The sequence below is a fragment of the Gobius niger genome (genome assembly GCF_951799975.1).
Source record: "Gobius niger genome assembly, chromosome: 14".
Lineage (NCBI taxonomy): Eukaryota > Metazoa > Chordata > Actinopteri > Gobiiformes > Gobiidae > Gobius > Gobius niger.
The window spans coordinates 22,827,706-22,839,675 of NC_136865.1; the positions used below are offsets into that span (position 1 = coordinate 22,827,706).

General features: G+C 40.6%; 1 protein-coding gene and 1 long non-coding RNA gene across 3 annotated transcripts; one reads left to right on the forward strand and one right to left on the reverse strand.

Annotated features, from left to right (window-relative positions):
• Positions 1-144: 144 nt before the first annotated feature.
• Positions 145-8,925, reverse strand: usf2 (upstream transcription factor 2, c-fos interacting). Of its 2 annotated transcripts, XM_079571022.1 has the most exons (11): positions 7,737-8,925; positions 7,141-7,184; positions 6,684-6,796; positions 6,488-6,604; positions 6,243-6,405; positions 5,565-5,652; positions 5,307-5,351; positions 5,006-5,064; positions 4,824-4,915; positions 3,416-3,544; positions 145-635 (listed from the first exon to the last, which is right to left on the reverse strand). In XM_079571022.1, exons 1-11 carry the CDS (start codon positions 7,772-7,774, stop codon positions 546-548), a joined length of 978 nt encoding a protein of 325 aa, XP_079427148.1. In that variant the 5' UTR covers positions 7,775-8,925; the 3' UTR covers positions 145-545. The 2 variants fall into 2 exon arrangements, with proteins under 2 accessions (XP_079427148.1, XP_079427149.1); XM_079571023.1 differs by lacking the exon at positions 5,307-5,351.
• An 85-nt stretch (positions 8,926-9,010) lies between these two features.
• On the forward strand, positions 9,011-11,443 carry LOC306973996. The gene is made up of 3 exons (XR_013793590.1): positions 9,011-9,330; positions 10,758-10,934; positions 11,269-11,443. It is a non-coding gene; the product is annotated as an uncharacterized lncRNA (long non-coding RNA).
• Positions 11,444-11,970: the final 527 nt, after the last annotated feature.

Genomic DNA, 11,970 nt, shown 5'->3' on the forward strand with positions numbered 1-11,970 from the left:
CTTTAAGTGGAAGAATATCCATATACCTGCATTATTTCTTAAACATTTACACATTTTAAGCCACACAAAACACAAAAATGCAAGGCAGTTTAAAAATGTGCAAAACTTTAAGCCTGATTTTTTGTCATTTTATTCAATTTGATCCTTGTTTTGGTCGAGATGTTTTCCCATATTGTGCAACCCTAATAATAACTTTAAAAAAAAACTAAAAAAGCATGATCATTAGAAATCTTACAACTCGCTGGACTATCCCATTCAGGGAACAATGTCAATGGCAGGTCATGGTCTAAACTTGAACTTAACATGGTTTCGTTTGAGGATGGGTTGCTTTGGAGCGGTTGTTGCTGAAACTTGGAATAACTTGGTGCGAAGGAGGTTGAGTCCGATAATAGCATTTCGTCAGTGTCCCGTGCCTCGTGGATGTACATGGTCCAAAAGTTCGACGTAAATGGTCTTTCATGATTCTACTTCCAGGTTGTTGAAGGTGGGTTGAAGGGGAAGAGCAACATTAGTGATGTTACAGCAAGTGTCCAGTCAGTTCAACATCATTGGGGCGTCGCGTCTCCATTGATTTCTATGCCGTGCTGCTGTAGCTGTGCTCGAAGTAGTGCGTTGTCGTTCTTCAATTCTTCAATCTGAAAATGAAAAAAAATGGATGAATGGGTTTTCAGCATATTACCATCAATCCAAATCAAGAAAACAAGTTTAACCTCTTAACCCCCGGGCCTTAAAGGGACTATACGGAGTTTAAAAATGTTAAAACTAAGAATTTTCATCAAGTTTGCGTCGTGGAGGGTCGATTTTCATCATTGCCAAAACACCCAAGGGCCGAACCTCAACATTGTAGCCTAAAGTAAAGATTTGTCATATATCGTATAAAATATTGTATTTTCCACGCAAGCTTTTATTGAACAAGCAGTATATCCCTTTAAGACTGAAATTCTGATCAAAACAACCCAATAATATTAATTATAACAAACACAGTTAGTGCTTCCATGCAGTTTCAGATGGAAAATGTTGAATAAAAGTTCCCTATAGACTCACGACCCACTGAAAATGGTTCCGTGACCCACTTTTGGGTCCCGACCCACCAGTAGAGAATCACTGTTTAACATTATACATGATACTAGCTGAGGCCCGGCCTTTGGCCGGGCCTCGCTAGTCTCCACATTTGATATTCTGAGATTATGAGTGATTACAAAGAAATGTCCAACCCGTCACACAGTTCAGCGAGTGGTTCCCAACCCATTCCAAAAACTATGGCCACTACAAATGAGTAAAAGAATGAATTCCAAAAATTTTTTCAAACAAACTGCAATTGGAGTGTTTGATGCACCCGTGCTCCTTTCTTATAAACTACAACGACAATATGTTCGCTAAACTCGGGGAACAGGATTCAAGAGACAGTGGAATAATTATGGATAAATATTAGGGGTTCAGCTCTAACGGTTTGGTTCACGGTGCAGGAAGCCGTGGTTTGGTGCATCACGGTAGTGTACAATTCAAAAAATAATGAGTAGGTTTTGAAATAAAATAGCCTAATTATCGTTGTTAGACAGTATTTATAACCTTACAATAAAATTGGCAATGCTTTCCAAGCTGCTTTAGAATAAAATGTACCTCTGGGCTCAGAATACGTGAAAGCAAAATAGAAAACAAATGGTCCAGCAGCAAAGTAAAAAAAAACAACAAAAAAAACAATGCAGTGCAGGCCATGCGCTCGTTAAGTGGTAGTTTCATTTTCGCTTTTACTCACACGGAGGATAAATCAGTCGGAGCAGCGCGTGTGATTAGAGGCTCCTGTTTGAGCAGGTTTTGGGCACGCACGCACACACATACACATACACACACGCACACACACGCACACATTGCCCTGTTTGGATGCGCACGCGCACACATACATACACACACGCACGAACACCAACACACACGCGCGCACACACACATCGCCCTGTTTGGATGCGCGCACACGCACGGCAGTCAGATCTCATGCGCTCGCGTTTGTGTGACAGCGGGTTGTCCTCGGACAGCAGCACCGCGGTCCATATGGACCCGTGGCCAATGCCCGCGGCCGGTGGGACCATCACGTGGGGGCCGGCCGCGGATGTAAAAACACCAACCACGCACACACTCACTACTGTCGCCAGGCTTCCTGGTGTTCCCAAACGGTCTCCCATCCCAGTCCTAACCAGGCCCTTCCCTGCTTAGCATCCAAGGAACGGTCTCCCATCCCAGTTCTAACCAGGCACTTCCCTGCTTAGCTTCAAAGTCGGTATGGGAAATAAACATGGCGGCGCCCAGGCGGCGGCCATTGAGATAGCGTTTTCTATAATAGATGACCAAGCGGGATGTTCTGACAGGACATTTTTTAAATACTGACACTATTTCTTGCATTTTAAGACTTTAACAGGTATTTGATCCCTTATTTGCATAATAATATTTCTCAAAATCATCTTTGGGGCCAGAGGTTCTGTGCTAGAGGGCCGGTTTTAGCCCCCGGGCCTGACTTTGCCTACCCCTGCCCGACATGTTCCAGCCATGTCCTAATGTGTAGAGTGAGCTCAGACCTGTTCACCACAACTGCCTCTAAAATCCTGCACTGTCACTCAAAAAAGTTGTTGCTTCGGGTTCGAAGTGCCGTCATGCACGAGCTTAATATAGAAGCTGCAGTTACACGTATGACCTGAGGTGGCAGTAGTGAGTATGAAACTTGCATACAGCCCCTTTAACCGAGCACATTTTCTACAGTTTGACTTTACCCAAATCTAAAAGCTTCTTGAAAAAAAGTGTCAAAATGGCAACGAAAACAAGGATGAAAACGCAACAAAAAAGTGACAAAAGAGCGACCAAAAAAGTGAACTTGACAAAAATGCGACAAAAAAAAAAAGAAGCGACAAAAACGTAACAAAAACCCCCCCGAAGTAAACATGATTAAAATGTGACCAAAACACGACAACAACTCGGCATCAAAAATAGGATCTGTTTTGCAGTCCTTTTAAATGAGGCATTACACTGTCCAGTCTAAAAGCTTTTAGATTTTGGTAAAGCTAAACTGGAGAAAATGCGCTCTGTTCAGGTGGGGGTAAGAGGTTATTAACAACATTTGTGAAGAGGAAAAAGATTGACCTTATAGCTTTGTTCATTTATTATTTTCAGTCACATGAAGAGTTTTGTTTTGAAATGTTATGGGGGAACATTTGTAATTCGACATAACTTGGGAAAAAGAAAGAGGATAAAGGTAGGTGTAGGTTAAATGCCAAAATGCCTGTGATACCAAACAAAAAAAACAGTTTGAGACAGACGATGGCATTTAGTGGGTGGGATGTTGGGCGTATGGCTTTAAGGACGACACATTTTCAGTTTCAGGTCTAATTGCTTCTGATTAGCTGCATTATTTATTGAGGCGTTCACTGACTTGTTGTCTAAGCAGCTCGTTGTCCATCTCGACTCGCTCCACCTCTTTGAAACTGTCCTGCAGCCGCTGGTTGCTCTGACGCAGCTCTCGGATGTAGTCACAGGCTTTGGACAAGATCCCGCCTTTACTCTGAGGAAGACAGAGGATGATGATTATCGATGCGGTTATTGTTAGATGTGGTAATGCAATTTCAGACTTTAATCAGTTTTACTACAGATCATTTTCTCTTTAGTAATGCATTTAAGTGAGGTGTTTTTGCTGGTTTAGACAAGACTAACAGCCGGGTTAAGATATACTTTTCTCCTATTTAGGTCTGTTTTAAACCCTTTTAAGACCTGATTTGATCTTGAGCTACACCTAGTGGTAATTGGATGGTGACTAATCTCATGAAGTGGTACTCGGAAAGGTAAACAGTTTATGAGGTGGTATCTGGTGTGAAAGGTTTGAGGACCACAGAAGACAACACCACTGTTTAGCCGCCACCTCCTTAATCCAAAGCACTAGACTCTCCACACTGGTTGAAAAGCGCCATCTACTGTAAATGTGAGCATATTTCATTTCTAGCCTCTGTTATACGGATAAGTCAGTGGTGGAAGTAGTACTCAATATTTTTCCTTAAGTAAAAGTACAAACACAGGACGAAAAATGTACTACTAGTATCTGATAAAATGTTTACTTAAAGGGAGCTATACCTGATTTTCTTCTTCTATTCTTTTCTAGTTATGGAATTACATTTGTTTTGTCTTCCTTAAGCATTCTTGTGAAAGTGACCCTGAAAAGTAGTGAAATGTACCTATAAACATGTCCCTGTTAAGAATTGGGATGCTACAAATATGTTAGGATGAGACTGTACCCCCACCAACATTTTAATTTACTGGCTTCCTCTTTCATTGGTATAGGGCCTTTAAATAAAAGTATACATTGCAAAAAGGTACTTTATAAGTAAAAAGTAAAGGTATTTAAGAGTATAATGTGCAGGATTTTTTTTTTTATCTGAATCAAACCAGGTCTAAAAGAGTAAACCACTAACTCAGGTCAAAACAGGAACTAAATCAGTTGTAAACCCGGACTAAGCTAGGTCTAAACCAGGTCTTAACCAGATCTAAAGGAGTAAACCACTAAACCGAGTCTAAACTGAGACTAAACCAGTTCATCGTAGAGAGGTCACTTTTATTTCTAGCCCAATTTAAAAATGTAGTGGAGTAGAAAGTACAGATACAGGCTGTAAAATGTAGTGAAGTAAAAGTAAAAAGTATTCATCATAAAATGTACTTAAGTAAAGTAAAAGTACCTATAATTTGTACTTTTTACTTTGTTACTTTCCACCACTGGGATAAGTACAAGGAAAAATCACTTTCTAACCACAATAAGTGTAATGTTAAAGGAGAAATTACAAGCGAATACTTACGGCTCCTGTTCTGCTGTCCACACTGCAGTCAGGGATAATTTTCGAAAGAGTTACAATCCAGTTGTTAATCTTATCTCTTCTTCTTCTTTCAACTAGACAAGAAGGAGTTTGAGTTACAGTTTGTGCCATGTGAATTCCCTTGGACAATAAACATCACAAAATTTGGTTTCTCATCAATTCACCTTCATTGTGTTGTGCTCTTCGCCTTTCATCTCTAGGTGCTCGAGGGCCGTCTACTTTCCTATAAAAAAAAAAGAGAAAAATTCTAAAACCGTGACTCAAAACTTGAGGGAAATCACTGGCTGTGAAAACTATATTGTACACATTTTCACATTTGTTAAAAAAAATAAAATAGTGCATGAATATTGGGGGGTTTTGTTTGGCTGAGGGTGTTAAAATGAACAATGAACCACAAAATGCCGACTGCTAAAACACACGGGACGATACAGGCTCAGATTGGGCTTAGGCAAAAGTTATCCTCACCAGTTTGAACTGCCATGCTGCAACAAGTCGCCATCATTGAGATCTCTGAGAACGGTAGGTAAGTGGGACAAAGCGTGTTTTTTCAGATGTCGTTAAGTTGGATAATTTTACACAAAACACAACTGATCATTTGTCGAAAGGTGGAGAAAAATAACACGTGGAGGGTTTTTTTTCTATGATGATTGGGCATAATATTAGGAGACAATGAAGCAATGAAAGATGGAGAACAGCAGTAGGACAGTAGAAGCTGATACTTACGCAGTGTAGGCATGTGTTCGAGGGGCGAGGGTTCTCTGAGCCGCCGTCTGTAGCACCTCAGGTGGACTCATCATGACATAAAACTGACCTGGGATCAAGAAATGTTACACACTTTATTCATTTAGCTGCTGTGGGAGAGGGTTTTTTCAGAGTTAAGCTATAATTATTTTATTTTAAAGGAATACTTCACCGTTTTTCCACACCGAGATATGTTCTTACCTGAGCTTAGACGAGTTGATGCGTACCTGTCTGGTCTTTGTGTGTGCCCTCAGTCACGCAAAAAGACCAAAGATGTTGTTAGCATTTGGCCTCTCCCAATGTATTCCTATAGCTCCAAATGGGGGTGAAGTTAGAAGCTACCAAGCTCCTCCACAGGCACAAAGACCAGACAGGTACGTATCAACTCGTCTAAGCTCAGGTAAGAACATATCTCAGTATGGAAAAATTGTGAACTATTCCTTTAACTAATGAGCACATAATGAGGAATTGCAGATTTTAAGCATAAGAAAACCTCACGGGATACTTTATGTTTGCAAGGGATATTGTACTACTGTGCTCTGGTTGCAGTGTTAGTGATTTAAAAATTGCTACATTGCAAATTACAATAATTTCCATTTGATTGCGTTCAATTGCAGTAACCCTTAACATTTAGTAACATATGACAAAGCCATTTCTCACCTCCAGCTTGTGTAATTGTAGGTTCGGCAGTGGCTTGTACTGACACGGCTGTGGCTGTCCCATCACTTACTGTGGCGGCAGGAAAATAAGCAAAACGTGTCTCTCCTCCCACCGTCTCCCCGGCAGGACTTCCCCCGTTACTAAACGGGTTCTGGATCACAGCCTGGAAAGGACAAAATTACATTATAAGTTATGCCTTTTGAATATCAACTTGTAAACAAAACAAAACTCAAATGCCTGTTTACCTGCGCCACAGCCTGAGGAGCTCCAGTGAACGCAGCCGTAGAGACAACGCTGACTGCTCCCGTCCCGTCTGCAGCCTCCAACTGCTCGTCTGTCACTTGGACGACACGGTATGTCACCTGCAGATTAGAGACAAGGGTTTTGGAATTTGTATTTCCATTACGTTAAAGAGGAAACGTCAGTAAAACAGAATCTCACCTGTCCTCCGTTGCTATCTGTGCGAAACTGGTACTGTACATTGTGGTCAGCGAAAGCAGCCTGTGGGACGCCAGCGATGGCCACTGTGGTCGGCTCCTCTCCTACCGCCTCTCCTGCAACACAGGATGTTACAATATGCAGTGTTGTGCTGTACAATTTCTATATTCAGTTCTTATTATTGCCAGTCTCATCAGTGGTCTGTTTGCACTGCACAACTTTTGAATGATGACATAAAAGTGCTGAACCAGAAACGGCATTAAAATAATTTCAAAAAATATAAACTACTGTAGCATAAATATAGCTTTACCACAGAGAACAAAGGAAAAACTGTCAAGAGCCATTCTGAAGCAAACATCCACCCACTGGTGACACATGGCAAATAATTACTCCACTAATCAATAACATGATGGTCAGCATATATATGTTTATTTTCATTAAGGTGAGTAAAGTCTCTCACCTTCTTGTAACGCCACCACCTCCTCTGTATCTTGTTTGTCGTGACTGCAAACAATAAAGCAGAAATGACTCAAATTTGTGTTAAAAACAAACTTTCGTTGAATCAATGTTTTCCTCGAAGCCCCAGAATTGACTATAGTGCGCCCTCTAGTGAACCAAAACAATACAGGACAAGAGGGAATTATTGATGAAATGTGTGCAAAAATGGCAGCAATACATATTCAACTAAATATAACTGCAACTTATGGTGAAATGTGCCGGTATAGGCGATGTATGACTGAATTATATTTCATTCAGGTCCCCGTAACATGTGGCAGAAACTTCAAAACTAGCTTTTACTAAAAATGCGCCGTGTGTTTTCATGTTTAGTTTAGCCTTCCTGCAAACAGTGGAGAATGTCATACGAGTCATGCCGAAACACGCAACCAGTTTACGCACAAAGCGCATCCACAGCCACAGTAGCAAACTAAAACAAAACATGTCAAAAGTACGCGAGGATTGCAAACAAAAATGATCGCAGAATGAAAGAGGTTTTTTTTTAGGCCGTGGCAGTAGCCGACCTAGCCGCGCAGGAAACGGGCATTAGCTTGCCCTTACCTCGCCGTGTTGTCCAGGCTCTGCTCCAGCATATCCATGTGAAGCTTTTGCGGGGTGTGTGTAAAAAAATGCTGATATTCAACGACACTGATTTACAGAGATGGAAGCGCTGGTGGTCACGGGGACAAACACACGGGTCATGTGAGAAAGACAGTCCGGGACACGTGAGGCGCTGAGCGGGCAGCAGCAAAATGGAGGCCGAAGATGCAGGGCAGGCAGCGCCGAGTCGAGAGCGTCTTTTCCGCAAAACTAACAGCGATCCCGGGACTTCGGAACCTTATATCGAAGCAACGCGACGTCCTCTCGCTTTAATACACCGTTTAGTTGCTTTGTATTGGATAAATTGCTAGCTATTCGTCTATATTTCTTTGCCGAAAGGTCGTTTTGTCCTTCGTTTCCTGATCCGTTGCTATGCGGTTCGCAGCAGCTGTTTATCCGCTCAAAGCTGCGGGTCTACACATGCGCCTACAAGACACGGACTGGACTCTATCTTTCATTTTGTTACTGAGATAAACCGCTGTTTTGGGACTTTTTACTAAAGTTAAATCGGGTTAAAGCTACATATTTGTGCTTTTGGCTAGCGTCAGTTCGTGTAATACAGCACGTGACAAATAACTGACAAAAACGTCGATATAACGTCTGTTAGTTTTTCCGAAGGATTAACGTAAAACGCCTGAAACTAAACTTAAAATCGACGTAATTTTTTTTTTTTTTTTTTTGAGTAGGAGTTTGTTCATACGTCTAGCTCAATTTTGACAGATCGCCCGTCAAATGTTTATTTTTTTTTTTTTTTTTTGCTTTGATTTGCCCAGGTGACCGCTGAGATCCAATACGGGTTTTCGCTCAAACCACATGACAAGGAAAATGTCCGTGTCTAGGCGGTGGAGGAGGCAGCGGTCGCTTTACACACGCTCCATAATTCTCATTTTACTGCGTGTTTGACACCGAGACCTAATTATACCATTAAACCTAAAGGGAACACAACCCCCGCTGTGTTTTAGGGACTCACTGTGAGGTTAGGTGGGAGCATTTACGTGGGAAAACAGTGCGCCAGTCAGTTTTTCCGAGCGCACAGACCCTATGCAGATGCGAGGGGTGGCAGAGAAAAGGACAACATGGCACAGTATGGATCTCCCAAGCACTTAACTAGCACTTAAGGACAAAGAATTAACAAAATATATAAGGAAAAGGGCACATTTCCCCAAATTGTCATAGGCCTATTTGAATACCAAGGCTAAAACATAAAGTAATACAATACCTACATACCCATAGTTTTATTAAAGCATTCTACCATTCCCCAAGTCACTGCCCTCTTAGGGGTGGAAATAAGGTTTAACATTTTCAAAATCTGGCTAATTTCAATAGTCCTATTGTCTACTGCCCTCTGGTGGATAATATATAACATGTCACAGTGCTCATATGTGAACTACTAAGTAAACTGTTCTTTTGTTTTTCTTTTACTTATAAAGCACAAGTTGCAGCACATCCCCAGATCACAAAAGAGAGCATGTTTGGAACAATCCACAAAGACCGAATACTCCTCCACCACCTGCAGTCAGAGTGAAAAGATTTCTAATGCCAAAGTCTAGATCAGGTAAACCGCACAAGCAGTGGGACAGATGGCATCCTTTTTTCCCTCCCATTTTACAGAAAAAAAGAGCAAATTGTCAAGGTGCCTTAGTTAATTCTGCATGTATATGAATCAAGCCTAACCTATTTATTAATATACAGAGGAACAGTGATTTCCTGTTAGATAATTTAATTCAAAAACAGTTCTTCTATAACACAGAACCTGCATTGTCATTGGAAGCACATTTACTGTATAAACAGGAAGTCATGGAATTCAAACAGTGCGCTGTTGAACAGTAAATGCACTACACTTTGTGAGAAATACACTCGAGCACATTCTCCAGTTTGGCTTTACCCAAATCTGAAAGTGTCTTGAAAAAAGTGTCAAAAGAGCACAAAAAAATAGACGAAAAAGTGATGAAAACTCAACAAAATAAGTGACAGATCAGTGGCAAAAAAGTAACAAAGATAAGGATGAAAATTACAACAAAAGAGCGACTAAAATGTGACATAAAAACGATAAAAAAGTGACAAAAACATGACAAAAAAGGGATAAAATAGTGACAAAAAAGGAATAAAATAGTGACAAAAAAGGGATAAAATAGTGACAAAAAAGGGATAAAATAGTGACAAAAAAGGAATAAAATAGTGACAAAAAAGGAATAAAATAGTGACAAAAAAGGGATAAAATAGTGACAAAAAAGGGATAAAATAGTGACAAAAAAGGATAAAAATGAGACAAAAAAGGGAAATGAAAGTGACAAAAACGTGAAAAAAAAAGATAAAATAGTGACAAAAAAGCGATGAAAAAGTGACAAAAATGAGACAAAAAACATGACAAAAAAGTGCAGAAAAAGTGACAAAAATGTGGAACAAAGACGCAACAAAAGAGCGACAAAAATGTGATTAAAACCCAAGAAAAAGCAATTTTAAAAAAGTATCGCAGACATGAGGAAAAAACACAATTTAAGGTCTTAGCTTTCAAATGAGGCGTTGCACTGGAATATAGGCTGTGACCTTATGGATTTAGGTTAAGCTGAACTGGAGAAAATGCACTTGGTTAAGGCGGGGTTTAAGAGGTTAAATACTAGCACCTAATGATTATCAACAAACTGTAAACTTTGATCAAACGAGAAATATGTTTGTCCAAATTAGGATTAACCCATAACAAAAACTGATAATAACATAATGGAGACATAAAGTCTGTGTCTGAGCCTGAACTGGCCTGTAGTGCATCGACAAATTATTCCTCCAAGCCGCACAGAAGTGACACTTGTTTTAATTCACACATGACACTTCGCTTCTACGCTTACACCAGTCATTCATTCAAAGCATAAACCCTACTCCTCTGTTACGTAACTCTTTGTAAGCAGGAGTCCCCGGCATCGCACCGTCGTGCAGAATCACTGAAAACCTTTTGCGTCACTGGGCATTCCTCACTTCTGCTTTTAGTCAAGTGCGGTCTCGATAAACAGCAATCATAACTTTCTCTCAGGCAACAAGATCAAACTAAAATTACTCCTTGGACGTGTCACATGGGGCTGTGGCTTTTCTATGAGCGGAGGATGAGTCACCGTCAGCCACACGCCCATGCCGCCCAACCAGACAGCAGAGGTGGGCACAGAGGAGGTACTACTTTCTTCTACATTCTCTTGAGTTAACATTAAAGTCATAATTGTACCTTTTAAGTAGTTAATGTATCACTTTATTATCAGTTTTTACATTTTACATGGTTGCTTCCTATATCTTTGAGTATGTACAGGTGAAAAAAGATCTTACTCTGTTGCAGTTCATTCACAATGTTTGCCTATATTCTCAGATTACTTAATGTTATGCCCAGAAAGTAAGTCTATGTACTGAAGTATTACTATATAAACCAGGCAACTGTAACCTAGTGAGTGCCAAACTTTGTAGCTGATCTCTCTCTCCTCCCTCTTCTCTCCTCCCTCCTCCCTCCTACCAGCTCACTCTTTCCTACGGGGCATTCAGTGAACTCACATGCACCGTTCAGATCCGAGCAGCGTTTTCTCATAGACCACAGAGGCAGAAGCTGAGAGGAGAGACGCAACAAGTCCCTTCACATCCCAGACAGAAGACCCAAAAAAAAGAAAAGCAGGTAAATCCCAGAAAGCCGCACTCTGCGCATCTTCAGACCAGACACATTTGTTTAACTTTTGGGTGGGGCCCGACTCCGCCCTCGACTTATCATCAATTATAGTCTTTGTTTGAGCGATTCTAGAGTTGTTTTATCTCACACACAGTGATGAAAGGTAAGATGGGACTTTACTACTTTGTGCTACTTTTAATTCATTTTTAACATTTTCGAGCATTGACATAATTGTTTCTTTTTTTGTACAGTAATTACAATGCTGTTAGTTTGAGGATAGACCGATTCATTCAACCGTATAACCTTCAAAACTTTTAAAATGCTTAAAAAGGATTAGTTGATTCATAGCATGATTTTTACAAATGAATGGACTCTTGGTTTTGGGGACTGACTTTGATGATGAAAAATCTACCCTTAAGGTCTTTACATCATTCTGAAATTGAGACGATAGGAGGGACTTTTTCATAATAACTGGTGCTGAGTTACTGGCATCGTGGAAACGCAGCCCAGTTGCAGTGGTTGAACCTAGAGGCTTTGCCAGTCCTTGTAAAAAAAAAA

Bases quoted from the DNA above. Each gene is read 5' to 3' on its own strand.
- usf2 (XM_079571022.1), bottom strand. From the start codon at position 7,774: ATGGATATGCTGGAGCAGAGCCTGGACAACACGGCGAG. The intron at 7,185-7,736 runs GTAAGGGCAAGC...TATTGTTTGCAG, and splicing joins AGCCTGGACAACACGGCGAG to TCACGACAAACAAGATACAG. The intron at 636-3,415 runs GTCAGTGAACGC...TTTCATTTTCAG, and splicing joins ACGAGCTGCTTAGACAACAA to ATTGAAGAATTGAAGAACGA.